The following is a 24351-nucleotide window of genomic DNA, read 5'->3' as shown; positions in this document are numbered from 1 at the left end:
TATCAAACCGACAAGGAGCAATATTTTATCCACTGGAGGGGCTGTTGTTGGATATAATCCAACATGTCCTTAACCTACAAAGACTAAAGTGTCAGATTAAGTCCAACACTTTGATCACCTCTGGCCTCATGCTGTGCCACTGCACCATGTAATAAAAAATTATGTCGGCACATGTAGGCTCACCGCCATCGGATCTAGTATGGCATGGTGACAACAAAGCTGTCATTACCTGCTTGAATTTTATATCTGGAGCTCAAAATGGTTAGGGGAAATAAACCCCAGCTTTAAATCAGCCATAAATCAAAGAGTCCAGAGATTCACTAACCCAGCTAGGTAAAAATCTCCTGGAGGTATTTCAGACTCAGAAGAGCAGGACCCAAAGCAGCTCTGGAATTAAGATGGTGCACATAGAGAGGCCAGTCAATTATTATTATTATTATTTATTTATAAGGCGCCAACATATTCCGTGGCGCTGTACAATGTAAGAAAACAAACAAGGGATACATAATGACACAGACAATGATATACATCAGATATGCACACTGATACAAAATACAGAACTGCTGATTACAATAGCAAATTTGCCATGATGACTAAAATGTATAAATGTCTAACAGAGTGCAAGCAATTAAATTAATAACATTCCATGACACAAAAGGGTGAGAGCCCTGCCCTTGCGAGCTTACAATCTAAAGGAATGGGTGGAAACAAGAGGTGGGGGAACTATACAGTATATTTACAGGCAGTGCGTAATTAGGTTATTTAGTAGTTGCATGGCCTAAGCTAGAGAGTATGCTTGTCAGAAAAGGTGGGTTTTGAGGGAGTGTTTAACCACTTAAGGACCAGGGCTTTCTGCAGTGATCGGTGCTGCATGGGCTCTCCAGCCCACAGCACCGATCAGGATTGAGCCTTGGCGATCAGACTTCCCCCCTTTTTTCCCCACTAGGGGGATGTCCTGCTGGGGGGGGGTGGGGGGGTCTGATCGCCGCCGGCTGTTTGTGATCTGCTGGAGGGGCTCTTCAAAGCCCCCCTCCGCAGCGTTTTCGGCGCTCCCTGCCTTCCCGTCCCTCCCTCTCCCTCCATGGGCTGCGCAGGACGGATATCCGTCCTGCGCATTGAAGGATAGGCTTCAGCCTATCATATGCCAGCAATCCCCGGCCAATCAGAGGCCGAGATCGCTGATCTACGTCACAGCAGCAGTGCCGTATGATGTAAACAGCGGGCATTTCTTCCCCGTGTGTTTACATTTCGCTGGCGAGCCGCGATCGGCGGCTCTCCGGCTGTTCACGGAGACAGCCTCCGTGAACTGGCATGGAAAGGCCGCTCGATCCATGCTATACCACTAACGACCCGCCGACGTTAGGCGGTCGTTAAGTGGTTAAAGATTTCAAAGGTGGGAGAGTGGCGGATGTGCTGTGGAAGGGCATTCCATAGGAGAGGTGAGGCACGTGAGAAGTCTTGAACACGTGAATGTGAGGAAGTAATTGTAAAAGAGGATAAAAGAAGCTCGTGTGCAGATCTGAGATTGCGGTTGGGTTGATATCTGGAGACTAGTGAGGAGATGTACAGGGGAGAGCGATTGTGGAGAGCTTTGTAGGTTAGGGTTAAGAGTTTGAACTGAATCCTCTGGTTAATTGGTAGCCAGTGAAGAGCTTGACAGAGAAGGTCAGCAGAGGAAGAGCGAGAGGAGAGATGAATGAGTCGAGCAGCAAAGTTCAGTACAGAATTGAGCGGTGCTAGTCGCTTAGTTGGAAGTCCACCAAGCAGTATATTGCAATAGTCCACTCGAGATATAATCAATCTCTTCATCCCTAGAGGCTATACCATGTATGATCTGAAGGTAATGGCTGTGAAGGTGAAAGTGCTGGGAAGATAAACCGCGGCATGCAGTGCACTGGTGAGATGTGGCAACACAGGTGAATTAACACTCGCTGCTGTGGCCTGCAAACTGAATTTCGAACTGAATTTCAGCTTATCCCCGAATACAAATCTATGAACACTGACTGGTACACTGCTAATAAAAATAACGTATGAAAGATTTACTTAAATTATGTAAAAACTGGTGCCATGAACAGTCTTCTTGAAATAATGACCATCCACGCATGCCCCACAGTTACTTCGAGCACAAGGGACGCAACCTCATCAGAAAAAGGGTTACAGACAACACAGCAAGCTCATGGTGGACCAGAAAAAGGATAGGAAACATCAGCAAGTATTTAGCATTCAATATAAAACTGTCCTAAATAGTTTAAAGCTCCTTTTCAGATTCTGAAATAAATGACTATTTTCTGCCACAATCAAAAATCATGATGTTGGATTTCTTTTCATTGTGCATTTTAGTTCATTCATCAATACAATGCTGCCTTTACAAGCCTAATCTCGCTCCAATTAAAGTTGATTCAAACACGACGGCCTGAAGTATTGTTCTTGTAGCTTTTATAATGTATGGTTGTTTTGCTCATTTTTTTTAGCAATGCTAAAAGAAAAAAAAAAGAAAAGCGCATTCATACTGCAATGGGGACTTTTAATTTATTGTTTACCACAAAGCGTAAGTTTTAAATAACAAGAAATAACATTTCTATATACACTTTGTTAACAACCTCTTGCATGAATAGCTTCTTCCTGAAGACTCAGTGTGCTTATAAAGAGGACATGCTGAGCTTTATAGCGCTGATAATTATTAAAGATTTCTCTGTATCTGGGTGAACTGCACAATAAATTGAAGAATGTTCAACTCTTTTCAAGCCGAGTTCACAATTCTTTCCCCATTTGCCGATCCTAAGAACACAGCCAGGTACTGCAACTTTTTCACTGGCACAGTAAGACTCAACTCTCATCATTCAGTCTTTTCATGTCTGTCTCTGTGAAGATAGACACTCTGCAAATAACATAAATTGACGTCTATTATACATCAGTAGTGTTGTTTGAGTGTGCCCCTGCTTAATTTGTGGACAATTCCACTGAACAGGTCAAAATGTTTTGATTTCCAAAGACATTGAATCTGAACATTGTTAACACTTTAGCAGCCACATATAGCAAAACTATATATGGTTGATTCATTATGCTGTGCTGCTAAAGCAGCGCAACTTAATGACAGCAGCCTGAGGTAAAATTCTCTAGCATGCGCTATGCCGCCATAGCATGCACTGCTAACTTATGCACGCTCTATTTGTTTAACGGGCGCCCCACTGAACCCGCCCAGTGGCTTCAAAGGACGAGATTCCTGCACTCTGATTGGCCCAATAGACTGTCACTTGACAGAGTGAAGAGTCTCTTCCTGTCACTTGGAAGAGTCTCTTCCATCACCCCTCTTCCAACACGAGGGGTGCGCTGCTGGTGGATGAAGAGGAGAACCCAATCCAGCCACCTAAAACAGGTAAATAAAAATTGCCTGCCAAGGCGTCTTCTGCCGCGATATATCGTTATGTGCATAGCTGCATTAGGCAGCATAACGATATATCCCGGCAGAAGATACCCTGGCATGCATTATCTATCTCGAGGTTAAAGTCATAAGAGAAGTGGGGCGCTTGAATGCCTTTGTTTTCTCCAGGCAACAACTGTAGCCTCATGCAATAAAATATTATGTGAAGTACGATATTGTCTGAATTTACTATGGCGTGAGATTGCAATTGTTTAAATTGTATCTCTTGTGTTTTAATCATGTCATGTGCATGTGTGAAGCTGCCTCTACCCATGCTTGCATTCTATTGCTCTGTAAATCCAGGTTGTGTTGAAAATCAGGTACAGGTGGTATCCCTAGAAAAGAACTTGAAAGATGATGGGAGTTATAGGTAAGTGATCCATGGTGGGGTCACTCCAAGGCTGGATTAACATCTGGGGAGCCTATAGGCACAGAACTTCTGATTCCCTAATCAGCGCCCTCCAGTCTAGACACCACCACGGGTTATCCCCCCGAGCTGCTGCCTGCCCTGTTTTCTGACTGCCCATCCAGCCTGACCATCTAGGTCTGTATAAAAACAAGGAACACCAAGAGCCCCAATAGTGTAATATGTACTGGTAAATGGTTACTAGATAGAGTAAATATTAATACTCACAAACCAGGGTTACCATTAGGCAACCACTGTAAAGGCAGGTGGGGAGATTTTCCTGACCCCACTCAGGAATAAGAAGTCGCTCTCTGTAGATGAGAAAAAGGGGGTTCAACCCTCCACCCAGGGTGGACTCAATATTATGCAGGAGAACAGAGGCGCCAAAAGGATAAAAGGAAGCTAAATAAGCTTAAAAACCAAATTCTTGGTAAATAGAGGAGGTAGTGGTGGACTTACCTCCTCCAAGTAGACACACAATGACTGTAGTAAAGACAGTCAATATATTTTATTTATGAACTCCAAATATGCAACGCGTTTCGCAGGTTTGATCCCGCTTCATCAGGCAATAACAACGGAGCAATAGCATATGTGGTCAGTAGAAGAGCCAGGCACGCTATAGCAGAATAGAGGGTGATATAGCGGATGGGAACACGGAGAATCACTCGCGTTCCCAGCCTGTCTGCGGCTGTCGCCGAACCTGGAAGTAGCTACCGGCGGGGACAGGAGGATCGGAGCGTGGCTGCGAGGGCACCATACAGCTTCAGGGGGCTGAGAGATGCCCCAGGTGAGTAAAAATCTTTTTTTTTTACTTAAGTATTCCTTTAAGTCTGTGTCCAGTCTACATTGCAGTTCACACTCATTTTAACACATGCAATATGCAACTGACCACGGTGAACCTATCCTCAGGGTCCAGCAGAGTAGTGGCAGAAGCATATAATCCTAAGAATTTGAAACTCAGCAGATCAAATTATTCTTTAAGTGAACCGAGCAACATTTTAAGCACCCAGGGAGTCTCAATAGCACTTGAAAAATGCATGCCAACAATATGTCTCATTATTAAAATAAACTTCCATTTTAACTTTTAATTTACAATTAAAGTTTAGCGCTTAAGTGTTATTTGCCTACTTCAGCAGGTATGTCCGCCTGTCCACGGCTGCAGAGATTTCAGGCTGCAAAGGATTTCAGGAAGCTAACTAATTGTTTTATTGCACTCATTACAATAAGTAATAATACCTTTTCATCAACAGAGGGGGTGGGTATTTGGACAACTTCTCTGCAAAGACCTTATCTAGAGGGAATGACTTCTGTAAATAATGTAGATAAGGATGGTTAGAAGGGGAGGGGGGAACATGGTGGCTCCTATAGTCAGGATAAATTACAGTGAAAGTAAAGGCCCATACACACGTCTGATTTTTGCGAAACAAGGGGTCGTTTGAACATCCCGTCGTTCAGTCGTCCGCACACCAAATCGGGCGTGTGTACAGACTGTCGTTCGCGTGATAAGACTGAGTTTGAGCGATCCTCCGGGCGACAGTCTGTACACACGCCCGATTTGGCGTGCGGACGACTGAACGACGGGACGTTCAAACGACCCGTCGTTCGCAAAAATCAGACGTGTGTATGGGCCTTAAGGGTGCTTAGTTCCCTTTAAAGCAAACCTGAACTGAAAAGAAACTTATGAGATAGTTAAGTGTATATGTAGTACTAATGTTATATAGAACATTAATAGCGTATAACTGAGTCTTATATATTTATATTTATTTGAAAGGCTTAATTTTTAAGACCGCATTCTAAACAGCTGCCATGACAGTCTGACCAACAATCTGTTTCAGATATGCATTTGTATACCTGAAGAAGGTCGTAACATGTAGTGTGCTCTGTCAATACAAGCTATTTGCATTTCAAACCTTCAGTGTGCTGCCTCAGTTTTCCTTTTGGGGTTGTGCACTATGCTATCCAGGGGGAAGCGACCGGAATAAGGCTAGCACCAGCTGATCCTGTCTTTCAGTAGCAGGAGTGGTCTGTGCGTATTACATTTACTGTGTATTAAAGCTACTTAACACTGCTGTAAAACAAGCAGAAATAATGACCCTTTAAACTTTCCAGAACTAAATCCTTATTACCATTGTCAATTCTATGTTTTTAAGATAAATTGTTTGCCTTTATTTACTTTTTAGGACATCTAGCTAAATTTTGCAAGCTGTTGGACTAGCTTGTTTTAATAAATAATAACTTGATGTACTGGAAATTAAATAGAAAGGAAACATTTCTTAGTAGGGCTAATACTATATTTACCTATGTTTCTTCTATCATCTCATTACAAATACACTATAATTAAACCAGAATTGGATCCATTTGCTTAACCTTGCAGTCATCTACAATGGTTCATATTAGAGTGCTATTTAACTTATTAACAACCAGCAGGCTCTGGCCCCTTAATGACCAAAGCCTTTTTTCATTCTTGTGTTTGTCACCACTGTGATTGGCTTACAGTGATCACCTGGAAAGGAGCCAATGAAACTGCCTCCTTACCGAGGGATAAGAGGCTCAGCTGTCTCATGACAGCCGAATCTGCGGCCGCACGCACAACCGATCGGCTTAGGACTGCGGAATCACATCAGAGGTTGGGAGCTGCAAGTGTGGCGTAAAAACTTACATCCGCGGTCCTGAACCAGTTAAACAAATTGGAAGTGTATTATATCGTTTGAGGAACCTAGTCTATATACAAGAAATCAATTGGCAGGCAGTGACATCTTGTGTTCGAAAAAAAAAATTGCAGAGCACTTATATGATATATTTACATACTGATAAAGGATGTATGTTTTCTACAGCAGAACTGACAATTTGATTAAAAATATGTATATAGAACTTTCCATTTTTCTATTTGTTTTTGCCTCAATAATTTAACACCGGAAATTGAATTATTTTAAAAAGTAATAATTAGGGTTTTGAATGGCCGTTCTGCATTACTCGCTATGCCTCATCTCATGTCAGTCTGTCTTCTACATATACCTCCTGCATTAAGCAAGCTCCCAAGGCTTTTCCTTACCCCTTCAACAACCCAGGCATCTACTCATTTCTATGTTTTGCCCTGAAATACAGATGAAATCAAGGACGTGTGGTCATTCTAACAATGAGCATTATCATAATATCCAGCACTTATGGCTCTGCATTACATATCAGCATCCTGAATTATAATAACTCAGCCTAGTGAGACATCTGGTGGCTACATACAGACATTAGCATATTGCTAGATCGTGGTTATGTCCTTATTGTGGATGTGATCTTGTAAAATATACGAGTTCAATCATCAATATGAATTCACTGAACGACTCATCACAGTGATCATATATGGCAGCTCCACAATTTAGTACCTTTAATGACCTCTAAGGAATTTTACAGTGTGGAAAATGATTAAGAAAAGCAGGGATGTGGGGCAATATGGATAGAGTTAAAAGTGTAGTAAGTCCTACAGACAAGCCTGTAAAGAAAGAAAATCTTTGAGGGACGAAAATTAAATTTCCATTTGAAGGAAAATTTCACTGACTGTAAAAGTGTCATACATATAGATGGGGTCTGCTCAAGTCTTTTTGCATTAAAAATATCTTTTTATTTTAATCTGCAGTTAGCTAAGAATTTTTTAAACTGAAAGTTGGTGTATTTGCACTTCTTGTGAATGAGCAAAAGGAGGTAAATGGGCACATACTGTATATCAAGATCTGTGTATCAACTGACAATGCACTTCACAAGGGATAAGATAAAAATACCTGCATGGGACTAAATAGATTTTGACTCATACGGAGCAGAACATATAATACTTTTTGGTACTTTCTAAATTGCAAAGTGCTGAAAAGTTAATTTAAAGAGATGAAAAATGATCTCTCACGAGAAAACTCAGGAGAAAACGTTAATTGAATTTGGTCCAGAACTCTAAATGATATCTTCTCTGCAGTTGGAGAGTATTGTAGCTCTAACTGATAACTAATTAGAGTCCAGTAAACTTTTGTGTGGCTCTAAAACACTTTTAAGTGCAGGACACAGATAAAATTAGTTCCATGGTTCAAAATCTGCCATTATGGGAGCAGAATAAATGTTTTAAAATTGCCATCATTCACCAGAGATGGCCAAAACCTGAAACCAAAATTTTAACCATTAAAAATCAAAACATGACTAGGAGATTTCAGCCAGATGCATTATTACATCTAATTCACCATAGTTTCAGACATGTTCCACATTTAAAATAAGTCTTTTATGTCAGCCATAATTCATCAGACATTTTTATTTTGTGTATTTGCTGCAACTCATTTAGCTAAATATGTAAATATTATGGGACCTTTCGGCTTCTCTAGGTTGGCAAATAGACTGCATACATTTGACCTGAAAAATGAAGCAAGTTTGTTCAAACGGTTTAGTATATTTTGAAAGAATGTGGTGACAGGAAATCATGTGCATTTCTCCATGCATTCAATGCTTAGTTAAGTTCCCTCAGGTGTTCCCCTTGTACCAGATCAAAGCAACCAGCCCAAAAGGGTCTACCAGACCAATCCATAATATCAGTAAATACACACATGTACTTTGTATGATAATCCACTGCAGTGTGCAGTTTGGTAGCAGACAGCATGGACCACTTTATAAGTGCCAGCACCAAGTGATTGTCAACCCTAAAACTCTTACGTTGCCTACCTTGTCCAATGACAAATGTGAATGACCTGGACATTCAGTCCACCATGGGTCCTCTCACATTTGAGATGAATATGGATATCTCCAGTCAGAATTAATAATGTATGGCTCCAAAAGTCAATGTACTTATGTTCAGGCCTTACCCCAGAGAAGCTTCGCACCAATACACATACTAATAAAGTACACACACACACTGATATAATGCCCCTTCAAAAATAGAAGAAACACCATAGCACTGGAGTGAAAGTCCATGGTCAGGGCTTTTTCTCGCTATTTTGTTGCCCCTGGAAAAGCACTGACTAAACTTTCTACCCTGTCCTGGAAAAAGACCTCAATTTTACATACAGTTAGGTCCATAAATATTTGGACAGAGACAACGCTTTTCTAATTTTGGTTCTGTACATTACCACAATACATTTTAAATGAAACAAGTCAGATGCAGTTGAAGTGCAGACGTTTAGCTTAATTCAGTGGGGTGAACAAACTGTGTAAAAATGTGAGGTAACTAATGCATTTTTTAATACAATACAATCCCTTCATTTCAGGGCCTCAAAAGTAATAGGACAAACTAAATGACTGGAAATAAAATGTTCACTTCTAAACCCTTTCCTGGTAATGACATCCAGAAGTCTTGAACTCATGGACATTACCAGATGCTAGGTTTCCTCCTTTTTATTGCTCTGTCAGGTCTTTACTGCAGCGGCTTTCAGTTGCTGTTTGTTTGTGGACATTTTTGTCTGAAGTTTAGTCTTCAACAAGTGAAATGCATGCTCAATTGGGTTAAGATGAGGTCATTCAAGAATTTTCCACTTCTTTACTTTACTTTAAGAAACTCCTGGGTTTTCTGTGGCTGTATGTTTTGGGGCATTGTCCATCTGTATCATGAAATACCGCTCAATCATTTAGCTGGATTTGAGCAGATGGTATGTCTCTGTACCTCCCAGGATTTATTCAGCTGCTTCTATCCTATGTCACACCATCAATAAACACTAGTGCCCCAGTACCACGCCCAAGCCAAAACACTGCCTCCACCTTTTTACAGATGATGTGGTATGTTTTGGATAAATACGCATTCTCCACACTATTTTCTTGCCATCATTCTAGTAGAGGTTGATCTTGGTTTCATCTGTCCAAAGAATGTTTTTCCAGAACTGTGCTGGCTATTTTTAGATGTTCTTTAGTAAAGTCCAATCTAGTCTTTCTAGTCTTGAGTCTTATGAGTGGCTTGCACCTTGCAGTGTACCCTCTATATTTACTTTCATGCAGTCTTTTCTTTATAGTAGACTTGGATATCGTTGCACCTATCCCCCTAAGAGTGTTGTTCACTTGGTTGGCTGTTGTGAAGGGGTTTCTCTTCACCATGGAACTTATTCTTCGATAACCCACCACACCAAGGATGTCCAGGTCTTTTTGTGTTGTTGAGTTCACTAGTGCTTGCTTGCTTTTTTCTCAGGATGTACCAAACTGTAGATTTTGCCACTCATAATTTTGTAGCAATTTGTCGGATAGGTTTTTTTCTGTTTTCAAAGCTAAAGGATGGTTTCTTTCACCTGCATGGAGAGCTCCTTTGACGGAATGTTGTCTGTTCACGGCAACATCTTCCACTTGCAAGCACTACACCTCAAATCAACTCCAGGCCTTTTATCTGCTTAACTGATAATGACATAACATTGGACCCGCCCACACCTGCCCATGAAGCCTTTGAGTCAATTGTCCAATTAGTTTTGAACCCCTGAAATGAAGAGATTGTGTTAAATCTTTTAGTTGCCTCCCTTTTGTATGCAATCGTTTAGTTCACCCCACTGAATTAAAGCTAAAAGTCTGTACTTCAAATGCATCTGAGTTGTTTAATTTAAAATGCATTATGGTAATGCACAGAACCAAACTTTTTGTTAAAAAAGTTGTCTCTAACTGTATATGTATTCATTGTATGTAATAAAATTACCTTTCTGATGCTTATTTGAAGATTGAAGATTTGGCATTTCCAGTTTATTTTTGACAAGGAGGTTAACCAAGGTTTAACTCTTACTTCTTCTAAGGAATAAGATGGGGAAACATAAAACAATATTGACATATTTATTTGCCTGTTTTCTTGCAGATGCGAAATGTTGCGTCCAATTTGTGTGTTGACAGCAAACATGGAGCTACTGGCACAGAACTGAGATTAGATACTTGTGTGAAGGATGGATCAGAAAGGACATGGTCACATGAACAGGTATAGTTGAACAAGTGCAATTCTATTGGACAAAACTATACATAGTAGCTTGATAACATGACAGCAGGATGGGAAATGGGGCTAGCTGTGGGTAATCTGAGCTTCCAACAGTCTTGTGTCTCTTATACCCTTTTTCCATATTAGCTGAATTACTTATCGAAATTTGAAAACAGGTATTCATTATGGTAAAACGACTGTGTCACAATTCAGATGCCTGGTCTTTTTTGATCAAGGATCATTCAATTCAAATGACCAGGGCTCTTAGTGCAAAGGGGGTAAGAGGCACCCAGAAGTGTATAACACGGAGTTAAAAAGAAATAAAAGAGAAAGAGGAGGAGGTGGCTTACCTCAAAAATGACAAATTTATATATATAAATATAATGAATTTTTAATAAGCGCAGGGCTCTTAGTGCTCTTCTGAAAAGACACTCACTAAGGGCCTGAGCCCACGAACACAGCTGTGTCCGTTTTCAGCAACACCTCAATGTTAGAGATGCTGAAAAGTGGATAGAAGCAGACACAACTGCGTTAGTGGGCTCACGGCCTAAAAGAAGATCATGGCAACATCCACCTACTGGCCTGCACTGATGTTACGCAATTATCTTTTTTACTTGTTCGTTGATTTTCTCAGTCCTTCTTGGTGTGGTCCCCACTCCTCAGCACGATTGACAGATTCCTCGGAGTGATTATTTTGAGGGTTGATGTCATCCAGGTTTTATAGGGTAGGTTTTATAGGGCAGGGTAGCACATACAATTTTGATTGGTCAATCACTGACCAATTTTATCACCCCTATGCAGTAAGTCGGCCAACAGCCAATGCGTTTGATGAACAGAGCTAAAATTGGCTAATCAGAATTGTATGTGTGTACCAGGCTTTACAGCTAATACTGTACATACTAAAAGTAGCAGGGATCAGCATACAATACAGCTGGTTTACAATCAGTAAAGGCACAGAATAACACCTTATACTGTACACACTGGAAGTAGATCAGCACACAGTGCAGGCACTAGAGAACAGCTTATACTGTACATACTGTAGGCAGCAGAGATCAGCACACTGCAGCTAGCTCGCCCAAAAATATGAGGGTTACGTTGTGTGGTGCGCTACGCGCGCCCGATGAAAAAATGGGTGTGGCCATGGACCAGAATGTGGGTGTGGTCACGGGTGGAGACAAATTTACATGAACCTAGCAATGGTGGGACATTAGATTAGGACAGTGGTGGCGAACCTTTTGGAGGCCGAGTGCCCAAACTGCAACCCAATAGTCACTTATCTATCACAAGGTGGCAACAGCAATTTAAACTACCGTATATACTCGCAAGCAAGCCGGCCTGCATATAAGCCGACCCTCCAACTTTTACATGAAAAACCAGGAAAAAATGATTGACCCGCATATAAGTCGGGGGTAGGAAATGCTGGGTACATGATCCCCCAGTGTGTCCCAGTATAGCTAGTATAGTGCCCAGTATGGGTAGGTAGTGCCTCAGTATAGCTAGTAAAGTGCCCAGTATAGCTAGTAAAGTGCCCAGTATAGCTAGTATAGTGCTCAGTATAGCTAGTATAGTGCTCAGTATAGCTAGTATCGTGCCAAGTATAGCTAGTATAGTGCCCCAGTATAGCTAGTATAGTGCCCCAGTATAGCTAGTAAAGTGCCCCAGTATAGCTAGTAAAGTGCCCAGTATAGCTAGTATAGTGCCCAGTATAGCTAGTATAGTGCCCCAGTATAGCTAGTATAGTGCTCAGTATAGGTAGGTAGTGCTCAGTATAGCTAGTAAAGTGCCCCAGTATAGCTAGTAAAGTGCCCAGTATAGCTAGTAAAGTGCCCAGTATAGCTAGTATAGTGCCCAGTATAGCTAATATAGTGCCCCAGTATAGCTAGTATAGTGCTCAGTATAAGTAGATAGTGCCCAGTATAGCTAGTATAGTAGCTTATGAAAAACACAAATGAGACCGAAAGCCCGATATGGTGCAGTATGTCAGGATATATTGAATCAAATGTAAATTGATAGTTGATATACTCACAAGGTTAGGTAACCCCACAGGCAACCACTGGAACGGCAAGTGGGGAGAATTATAACCTGACCCCATTAAGGTATTAAAAAAATGTTGCTCTCTGTAGACAGGAAAAACAGATGGGGATACACCCCTCCACCCAGGGTGGACTTGATCAATGAAGTAGTTTAAACACAACAGAGGCGGTGGCAAGAATAAAATATCTAAAAACCGTTTAAAAGGAGGGATGTAGGTGGACTCACCTCCCTCAGGTAAAGGCCAGCCAATGAGCCGTTGATAAACAACAATATTATTTATTGGGGATTCTCCAAGTAATGCAACGCGTTTCACGGGCAAAACTCCCGCTTCATCAGGCAATCAGAACGGAGAAACACATTTGAAGGTCAAGTTCTGGTAAGCCTCTACAGAGGCGTTCTTACCAGAACTTGACCTTCAAATGTGTTTCTCCATTCTGATTGCCTGATGAAGCGGGAGTTTTGCCCGTGAAACGCGTTGCATTACTTGGAGAATCCCCAATAAATAATATTGTTGTTTATCAATGGCTCATTGGCTGGTCTTTACCTGAGGGAGGTGAGTCCACCTACATCCCTCCTTTTAAACGGTTTTTAGATATTTTATTCTTGCTGGCGCCTCTGTTGTGTTTAAACTACTTCATAGCTAGTATAGTGCTCAGTATAGGTAGATAGTGCCCAGTATATCGCCCCAGTATGGGTAGGTAGTGCCCCCCCACCGCCACCGCTGCTTTTAGCTTACCCGGCCACTTTCTCTATTCCCCTCTCCGTCTGCTCGCCCGTGTAAAAAATTCACAGCAGCTCGCCCCACGGCAGCTGCTGTGTGATGACGAAGGAAGCCGTAGAGAGAGCAGCTTCCTGTAGCGGCGATGTGTATCGCCGTTACTATGGGAACCGCTCTCCCTATGGCTTCCTCCGTCATCACACAGCAGCTGCCGTGAGGTAAGCTGCTGTAAATTATTTACACGGGCGAGCAGATGGAGAGGGGAATAGAGGAAGCCGCCGGGTAAGCTAATAGCAGCAGCGGCGGCCACCGGGGGGGGGGCATTGGGGGGGTGGCGATGGGGCGCGGGGGAACCAACATGACTCGCAAGCAAGCAGACCCCCAACTTTTGCCCCACTTTTTGGGGGTCAAAAATTCAGCTTGCTTGCGAGTAGATACGGTAAATACTGTACAAACGTTATAACTCATACATGTATATTATGGAAAATCCGAGTTGAAAATACACTGTGAAGATAAACAATTTCATCCATCATACTCCTGAAAAAAATGTATTCTTTTTTTTTAGAACCTCCCAGTTTTATTTTCTGTTTTAAAAAGCTAAAAAAGTAGGTTTAATGCTATTGTCTCATATGATGATGATTCAGCTTTTCCCATAGTCTCGCAATTAGCAATCATGTGACCCCCAACAAGACAAATTCAGCAATCATGAGGCCCCTATCAAGACAAATTCAGCAATCATGAGGCCTCCAAGAAGACAAATTCAGCAATCACGAGGCCCCCATGACAAATTCAGCATTTGTGAGGCCCTCAACAAGACAAATTCAGCAATCATGAGGCCCCCAACAAATCATGAGGCCCCCAACAAGACAAATTCAGCAATCTTGAGGCCCCCAACAAATCATGAGGCCCCCAACAAGACAAATTCAGCAATCATGAGGCCCCCAACAAGACAAATTCAGCAGTCATGAGGCACATAAATAGACAGCATTTCACATAAATAGGCAGAATGCCCCCTTAATATGGTAGACACCTCTCACCTGGCTTCTGAATTCTCCTGTACTGGCTGCTGTGCCTGGCAATACTGTTTTCGGCTGGATTGGGGATGTTGTGTGGGCTGAAAGGCCTGGCAGTGATGCTGTGGCCTGGCTGGCGGTAATGCTGTGGCCGGGTTGGCTGGCGGTGATGCTGTGGCTGGGTTGGCTGGCGGTGATGCTGTGACCTGGCTGGCGGTAATGCTGGGCTGTGCTTGGCTGGTTGAAGTAAATGCTGGCCTGACTGGTGGTGATGCTGTGGCCTTTTTGACAGTGATTCTGGGCTGGTTGGCTGGTGGTGATGCCGGGCTTGCCGGCCTGGATAGTGTAGGTAGTGACAGGTGCCCCCTAGTTAAGGTAGCACCAGGAGTCCCCCAGTTTAGGTAGTGACAGAAGCCCCCCAGTTTAGGTAGTGACAGGAGCCCCCCAGTTCAGGTAGTGACAGGAGCCCCCAGTTCAGGCAGTGACAGGAGCCCCCCAGCTCATTTAGTGACAGGAGCCCCCCAGTGTATGTAGTGACAGGTGCCCCCCAGTTCAGGCAGTGACAGGGACCCCCCAGTGTATGTAGAGACAGGAGCCCCCAGTTTAGGTAGAGACAGGAGCCCCCCAGTTTAGGTAGTGAGTGACAGGGACCCCCAGGTTAGGTAGTGATGTGAAGGTTAGGTAGTGAGCTCAAACCAGACAGGTACTATTTAGCACAGGGGAATGTTATACTGGGCTTGGAGTATCACTGAGAGGGGTGATAAGCTTAGAGAGCACAGAATATGAACTTTTGGCAAAGCTAGTAAAATAGTCTGTAATTTCATTCTAAAAAACCTTGCAGAGCAATCAGAGCTGAAATCAGGGCCGGATCATTCACAAGGCAAACCTAGGCACTTGCCTAGGACCTGGAGAGAATCTAGGGGCCTGCTGGATGCTAGTCCCCACCAAATTGTACTAAAAATAGCCAGGTGACCATCAGCGGGGGGCAAAAATTGCTGTCTAGCCTAGGGCCCCATTTCATCTTAATCCTTTTCTGGCTGGAATTACCAGAAGAGGATTGATCCTTAATGACCATGGGTGCTGAGAGGTACATGCTTCTGTGTCCCCCCGTGCAGCTCTCTGGCCACCCCCCCCCCCCTCCTGAGCTATCAAGACCCCCCCCCCCCCCCGAAATTGTCGACAAGCATCTTGTCAGCAGCTAACAGGGGGAAGGGGCACTTGCAGGAGAGGCACTCCAACAAAACACCCCCTCTGGGGTTAGGGACAGTCCTTTCCCAGCTGTCATTGGCCCAGCTCTGCCTCTCCCCTGCTCATTCCCCGTCTCTCTCCTGCCTCCCTGCACTCTGCTCTGTGATGAGACTCACAGAGCACAGGGCTGCAGTTTCTTTTCTTTTTTTTAACAAAAGGAAACTCCTGAATTACAGGGAGCACAAGAAGCAGGGAGCAGAGGTAATGTATGCTACCTGATCCACCTTGGGTTCTCTTTAACCTCTTGAGGACCACAGCGCTAAACCCCCCTAAAGACCAGGCCATATTTAGTAAAATTGGCCACTGCAGCTTTAAGGCCGCACAACACATCACACATGTGATTCCCCCTCCCCCTTTTCTCCCCACCAACAGAGCTCTCTGTTAGTGGGATCTGATTGCCCCCCCCAGTTGTTTGTTTGTTTGTTTTTTTACAAATATTTATTTCTATTTATTCTTATTAAATAACGTTTTTTTTTTTTTTTCCTCTCCCTCCCGCCCACCCCCTGCCAGCCAATCACAGCGATCGGCTGTCATAGGCTTCAGCCTATGAGAGCCGATTGCTCTCTGGTGCCCCAGGGGGACAGCCGTGTCACACGGCTGTCCCCAGTACAGCGCTGCCATGAATCGCAGTGCTGTACTTAGTAGAAACACGGTGGTTTCACCGTCTAACAGTCTCGCCGCTCGGAGACAGAAGGTGGCAGAGCTCTGCCCCCCAAGCCGGAGATGCACGCGCAGCCTGCGCGTGATCTCCTGCAGTACCCGGCCCCAGGACTTGACGCCAATTGGCGTTAGGTGTCCTGGGGCTGGATAGCGTCCTGTGCAGCCCCGATCCCCAGAGGAGACAGATAGGAGAGGGAGGGGGAGAATGTCGCCGCGGAGGGGGGCTTTGAGGTGCCCCCCCCCCCGCAACACCCATCAGGCAGGAGCGATCAGACCCCCCCAGCACATCATCCCCCTAGTGGGGAAAAAAGGGGGGCGATCTGGTCGCTCTGCCTGCACCCTGATCTGTGCTGGGGGTTGCACAGCCCACCCAGCACAGATCACCTAAAACAGCGCTGGTCCTTAAGGGGGGGTAAAGGGTGGGTAAAGGGTGGGTCCTCAAGTGGATAAGCCTTTGCTACACTAAGTGCAAAAAAATAAATAAATTAATATGAAAAACCTCACACAATAACAGTGCCATCTTCCAATGCACTGAAAGTCAGTAACATAAGAGATTACTTAGCAAGCTCATGGTGAACCAGAACTCCCAGGAATGTGTAAGGGGCTGCAAGAGACCAAAAAGCCCCCTTACTAAAATGCTATACAAAACAGAATTTGCCTTCTCAAAACAAAAGGTATTTGTGATAATTCAGGTTGGAGTGAGATCCAAGATGTCTCCCAGTGCATCACTGCTAAAATATGTTTTTGTCTTGTTATCCCTGATAGCTGAACACATCTCCAGAACTGCTGGAATTCAATGATATGTCAGCTTATAAATATTACAGTAAAATGACGGATTGTGCTTTGCTTTATATACTGTAATTTGCAATGTTTCCACTAGAGGGTAGCATTGCTTAAAAAATGGGCAGATACCAGGAAATATTTTTCTTCATAGGAATTTCATGGCTAAGTAGTAATATTTGTCTAGTAATAGCTAATCTAATAAAAGTATAGAAATTATCACTTAATAATAATAATAAAGCCATATCTGTATATTGGGGGATATTCACTAAGCAATGCACATGCTAACCAGGCTTTACGGAAATTATGCAATGATTTTTGGAATTTACGTAAGTCACATTTTACATGCAGCAATTGCCTATTACACAAGTGTTCTATTTATAACATGATTTACCCAAATTATGTTTAGGGTTATGTAATCTCTGTTAAGCCTGGCTAATTTAAAGTGCTCTGTCTGCAGGTGACATGAAATTTGACACATGAGGCAAGTGGACAAAAAGGGCGCCGCCATTCACTCCCATAATAAATATCATTTGATGGGCGCCGAACAGGAAAAAAAGGGCGCCCGGAGATTATTAAAATTTACAAACTGCGCTGGTGATGATTTAAGTTTACAAAATGCGCCCGTGACAAATAACGTATACAAAAATACTAAACATATCTATCATATTTAACCAAAACTTTATTTACATTTTTATCCCTTACTGTTTGTAAAACATTATTATTCACATAATAAAGTGATCAGTAAGTACATTGTAATATATTTGTAATATATTTTACAGTCACTATTTGTAAAACATTATTATTCACATAATAAAGCGATCACTAAGGGGGGTTTTAGGGTTAGGCACCACCAGGGGGTATTTAGGGTTAGGCACCACCAGGGGGGTCTTAAAATTAGGCACCACCAGAGGGGTCTTAGGATTAGCCACCACCAGGGGGGTCTAAGGGTTAGGGATAGGTAGAGGGAGGGTTCTGTGTAGAGTTGGGCCGAACCTCCGATTTTAGGTTCGCGAACCCTGTTCGCGAACTTCCGCGAAAGGTTCGGTTCGCGAAAAAGTTCGCGAACCGCAATAGACTTCAATGGGGAGGCGAACTTTGAAAGTTTAAAAAAATTCTATCAACTGGAAAAAATGATAGAAAACATGTTTCAAAAGCTCTAATACCTGGAGCCACACCTAATTGAGTGAAATACACATCACTGCTGGCGGACCCGCCCACCCTCCCTCCTCCAAGCAAGGTCCTTTATACCATTTGCCTGCCTACACTAATTAGTTATGGGACAGCTGCTACACACTCTGCTAGGGAGATTTTAATTGGCCTCCACCCTCCACCCTTCTACCCTTCTACCGGAGGGTCTCTTCTGCCAGGGAATTATACTATTTTAAAAACCAGTACACATCATACCATAGCTGGGGATACATACATGAGTATACATCATACCATAGCTGGGAATCGAACCCAGATCTCACTGTGTGGTGGGCACGTCACCCTAAGCACTGTACCACTACAGAAGTAAGTGAAGCTAGCCTAAAATTTAACATTTATGCTCAATGCAATAGAACCATTAGGTTGCTTAAAGGAGAACTGTAGTGAGAGGTATATGGAGGCTGCCATATTGATTTCCTTTTAAGCTATACCAGTTGCCTGGCAGCCCTGCTGATCTATTTGGCTGCAGTAGTGTGAATCACACCAGAAACAAGCATGCAGCTAATCTTGTCAGATCTTACAAAAATGTCAAACACCAGATCATACCATAGCTGGGAATCGAACCCAGATCTCACTGTGTGGTGGGCACGTCACCCTAAGCACTGTACCACTACAGAAGTAAGTGAAGCTAGCCTAAAATTTAACATTTATGCTCAATGCAATAGAACCATTAGGTTGCTTAAAGGAGAACTGTAGTGAAAGGTATATGGAGGCTACCATATTGATTTCCTTTTAAGCAATACCAGTTACCTGGCTATCCTGCAGATCCTCTGCCTCCAATACTTTTAGCCCTAGACCCTGAACAAGCATGCAGCAGATCTGGTGTTTGACATTTTTGTAAGATCTGACAAGATTAGCTGCATGCTTGTTTCTGGTGTGATTCACACTACAGTGGCTGGATAGTGTACTCGTTAAGGGCTCTGCCTTTGACATGGGAGACCAGGGTTTGAATCCTGGCTAGGTCAAGTACCTATTCAGTAAGGAGTTCAAGGCAAGACTCCCTAACACTGCAGGGTGGCCTCTTGAGCGCGTCCCTGTGGCTTGCAGCTCTTGAGCGCTTTGAGTCCGACAGGAGAAAAGCACTATACAAATGTTTGGATTATTATTATTACTGCAGCCAAATAGATCAGCAGGGCTGCCAGGCAACTGGTATAGCTTAAAAGGAAATCAATATGGCAGCCTCCATATACCTCTCACTACAGTTTTCCTTTAAGCAACCTAATGGTTCTATTGCATTGAGCATAAATGTTAAATTTTAGGCTAGCTTTACTTACGTCTGTAGTGGTACAGTGCTTAGGGTGACGTGCCCACCACACAGTGAGATCTGGGTTTGATTCCCAGCTATGGTATGATGTATACTCATGTATGTATCCCCAGCTATGGTATGATGTATACTCATGTATGTATTCCCAGCTATGGTATGATGTATACTGGTTTTTTTAAAATAGTATAATTCCCTGGCAGAAGAGACCCTCCTCCCTCCAGTAGGAGGGAGGAGGGAATAGGTAGAAGGGTAGAAGGGTAGAGGGTGGAGGGTGGAGGGAAGCCAATTAAAATCTCCCTAGCAGAGTGTGTAGCAGCTGTCCCATAACTAATTAGTGTAGCCAGACAACTGAGTCAAATGGTATAAAGGACCTAGCTTGAAGGGAGGGTGAGCGGGTTCTCTAGCACTGAAAGCAGTGTGTTTGACAACAACATGTCTGCTGACAGTGAAATGGAGGCTAAAAATTTTGCTCAATACAGCATTATGGGGCGAATCGAACTTCCGCAAAAGTTCGCCTGATGCAGGCGAACGCGAACCCCCAAAGTTCGCCTGGAACCGTTCGCCGGCGAACCGTTCGGCCCATCTCTAGTTCTGTGTGAGAGTAGGGTTAGGTTTAGTTGTAGTAATATGTTAGTAATATTTACTAATGTTTTACAACAGTTATTACAAATTTATTTAAAATTGTATCCCTTACTGTTTGTAAAACATTATTATTCACATAATAAGTACATTGTAATATATTTTTACAGTCACTATTTGTAAAACATTATTACCCACACAATAAAGCGATCACTATGGGGGGTTTTAGGGTTAGGCACCACTAGGGGGGATTTAGGGTTAGGCACCACCAGGGGGGTCTTAAAATTAGGCACCACCAGAGGGGTCTTAGGATTAGCCACCACCAGGGGGTTTTAGGGCTAGTCACCACCAGGGGGGTCTAAGGGTTAGGGATAGGTAGAGGGAGGGTTCTGTGTGAGAGTAGGGTTAGGTTTAGTTGTAGTAATATGTTAGTAATATTTACTAATGTTTTACAACAGTTATTACAAATTTATTTAAAATTGTATCCCTTACTGTTTGTAAAACATTATTATCCACATAATAAGTACATTGTAATATATATTTTTACAGTCACTATTTGTAAAACATTATTACCCACACAATAAAAAGAGCACTATGGGGGGTTTTAGGGTTAGGCACCACTAGGGGGGGGGGGTGGGTTAGGGTTAGGCACTACCAGGTGGGTCTTAAGGTTAGGCACCACTAGGGGGGGTTAGAGTTAGGCACCACCAGGGGGAATTAAGGTTAGGCACCACCAGGGGGGGTCTTAGGGTTAGGCACCACCAGGGTAGATTTAGGGTTAGGCACCACCAGGGAGGTTTTAGGGTTAGGTACCACCAGGATGGTCTTAGGGTTAGGCACCACCAGGGGATTTAGGTTTAGGCACCACCAGCGGGGTCTTAGGGTTAGGCACCACCAGGAAAGTCTTAGGGTTAGGGATATGTAAAGGGTTGGTTCTGTGTGATAGTAGGGTTAGGTTTAGTTGTAGTAATATGTTAGTAATATTTACTAATGTTTTACAACAGTTCTTACGAATGTACTTATATATTTTTTTTCATCGTTATAAACAATATTTTCAGATTTTATTACATGAAGAAACGATAAATGAAGGTTATACACAATAGTATAAAATTATAACGATTAAACATATATTATCGTTTTTTAACAAACATAATTATAAGTTTTACTTTTAAAACAGGGAAGATTATCGTTTTCACAATTTGCAATCTCATACACATTATTTAATGTTTTTTAAATTGTAAAATATTATTGTAAACGAAATACAACACAATATTTTTATAAACACTATTACCGCTTATTGTTTACACCACGCGCCCTTTTTCCCGACGCCCTTTTTGCATGTATGCCAGTCTGCACATGTAAAGTTTACTGAAACAGCCCATTGTAACCAAATACTTGGAGTACCTCTAAAAATAAAGAAAAAAATAAACATGGAAAACCCTAAATATTTGTAATTTATATGCATTATGTTATGGAACTCTCTTTTATTATTGTAAAAGTGTTGGCCACAAAGCCTTTATTTTGCCATAACATGGCTTTACCTAATGTGTGATCTTTACATAACTTGTGATTGTCACTAGTTTGCAGCAGTTAGTTATACTTAAAGTGGTATGAAACCCAGCATTTCCTCTTTGCTCTAAAATATTTTTTTTACAGCATATAATATACTACCACAATTTTTTTAAGCAGAACAGCATTCAAACAGTTAAACACAGGACTTACTTTTTAATAGAAAGCTCCTTGCAGGGAGATCCACATATAAACTGGTGATAACATTATCTTGTGTTTACTTATTTGTAGCAAGTGAAAAATGTAAACATTCCCTGTCAGGAGTTTGTGTCCAGAACAGAGAAAGCAGCTCAGAAATCATTACTGGGTACATAACAATATAAATACATCAGTTATGAATAAAATGCAAAGGCAGCTTTCAGAGCAAATAAACTGTACTTTGGGAACTTGTAATTTCTAAAGGAATAATAATACTTATGCACAAAAGCAAATATGATAACTGTATGGGTTATAAGAAGTCGGAAAATACATTTTTATTGAATATTATGCCAGAATGTAACCACTTCCCCTCCCCTGGGATGAGTAACTATGTCTCTGCATTTTCCCATATCTTCTCGCAGGGACGTAGCTACTACGTCTCTTGCTGCTGCGCACTCCCGCTCGCCCCAGAGCTCGTTCTCGTCGCCGATCATTAGATGGGAGATCAATGAATGGGAACACAGTTCCCATTCATTGATTTAAGTCCCTGTGTGAATGACCATTCACAGACTTTTAACAGACTTTTTTACATTGAAAATTAACCCCTTACCTCCCACACTAACCAATAGTTACCTTAAAAAAATTGGGGAAAAATAATATACAAAATAGAAAAAAATACATAAATAGTTACCCAAGGGACTCAACTTTTTTAATTTGTATGTCAAGAGGGTATACTTGTTATGTTACTTTTTAACCACTTGAGGACTGCAGTGTTAAACCCCCCTAAAGACCGGGCCATTGTTCAACAAATGTGCCACTGCAGCTTTAAGGCCTTGCTGCAGGGCCGTACAACTCAGCATACAAGTGATTTCCCCCCCCCCCCCCCTTTTCTTCCCACCAACAGAGCTTTCTGTTGGTAGGGTCTGATCACCCCCAGCATTGTTTATTTATTTTTTATAAATATTTATTTTATTTGTTTCTTAATAAATTTCCCTATTTTTTTTATTAATTATTTGCCCAGTCCTCCCTCCCTCCCCCGACAGCCAATCAGCGCGATCAGCTGTGATAGGATTCAGCCTATCACAGCGGATCGCTTTTTGTGCCACCAGAGGGGACAGCCGAGTGACACGGCTGCCCCGTGCAGCGATGCCTTAGATCTTAGACCATTTTCCATTTTTTTCTTATTTTTCCTGCTTAAACACAGTTAGAATAAATAAGTCTTAGCCTAATTGGTTTAAAAAAAAACACACAAAATATAGATTGTTTCATTGTGATAAGTAGTAATAAAGTAGTTAAAGGCGAATGAATGGAAGCTGACAGGTGAAAATTGCTCTGGTTTTTAAAGGGGAAAAACCCTTGGAGGTGAAGTGGTTAATACCGCTTTAAGCTATGTTTCCTATTATTCATGTTAGTAGCAGCTTGAAGTGAACCTCCAGAGTAAAAATCTACTCAACAGCACTGAAAAGGCTTGGGGCTCGATTTACTATTGTGCTAACTCAGTTAGCACGCCTAAAAGCCCCTTAAGATGCAAAAACTTTGCATGTGCTAAGTTTAGCACTGCACAGTGCGCGCAAAACGTCGCACCCGGTGCGCTGGAAACGTCCGCAACCAGAGTGCCCGAAACGTCATATCGGGTGTGCCCGAACCCTATGTTTTGCGCGCACCACGCAGCGCTAAACTTAGGGCGCGATCAGTAACAGCTTTGGACGTGCAAACTACTTAGACCCTAGTTTGCACGTCCAAAGCCTTAAAGGGAACTAAGCAGTTCCAGGCTTCAAATAGCTGCAAGGGCTGCCATTGTTCAGAAGCTCAACCCCTGCTAATTTACAACTAGCATTGTCCAGGCTAGGTGGGAAATTCTTCAACTGTAACTGATGTTTTCTGTTTGAAGTACAATGGGGGTTTGTTTGTGGTCAATTAAGTCTAATGAGGTGATTTCTTAACTGTGTTCCACCATCTCCTGCTCAGGTCCTTTACGGATGGACAAAGTGGCTATTTTAACCCTTAGATGTAAAAAAAATGAGGTAAAATGAAAGTTTTTTTTAATAATAAACCACATTTTTAGAATGCATTTTTAATTTGTTATAGAGCTGCCCTGGGTGTTAAAAATGATGCTCGGTTCACTTTAAGATGTGCTAACTGAGTTAGCACCAGGTAGTGAATCGGGGCCTTGGTGTTTCTTTAACAGTTTCACAGTATCAGAACTTTGTTTTTCTTACCCAAGCATTATTTTTAGCTGCACAGAAGAAAACTGCCTAGGCATTTTTCCCCTGATGCTGTGCAAAGCATGATGGGATTTTTGATGTTGTTGTTCTTATGTTTTTTTGGCACAAATTTTTTTTTTTTTTTACATTTTGAATTTGAGATTTGAAGCCTAGCGCGCGCAGCTGGGAGGGGTGTTCAGGACACAGGGCAGT

At 42.5% G+C, this 24351-nt stretch overlaps 1 protein-coding gene across 1 annotated transcript in view; it reads left to right on the top strand.

Annotated features, from left to right (window-relative positions):
- GALNTL6 (polypeptide N-acetylgalactosaminyltransferase like 6) overlaps nucleotides 1–24351 on the top strand; it is a 1483691-nt gene that overhangs the window by 1428092 nt on the left and 31248 nt on the right. The window contains exon 10 of the mRNA XM_068269254.1: nucleotides 10609–10725. Coding sequence (XP_068125355.1) covers nucleotides 10609–10725 — 117 coding nt within the window. The remainder of the gene's footprint in view (nucleotides 1–10608; nucleotides 10726–24351) is intronic.

The sequence above is a fragment of the Hyperolius riggenbachi genome, chromosome 1 (genome assembly GCF_040937935.1).
Source record: "Hyperolius riggenbachi isolate aHypRig1 chromosome 1, aHypRig1.pri, whole genome shotgun sequence".
NCBI lineage: Eukaryota > Metazoa > Chordata > Amphibia > Anura > Hyperoliidae > Hyperolius > Hyperolius riggenbachi.
Note: the sequence above shows the minus strand (reverse complement) of the source record. Positions and strands in the feature narration are given on the sequence as shown.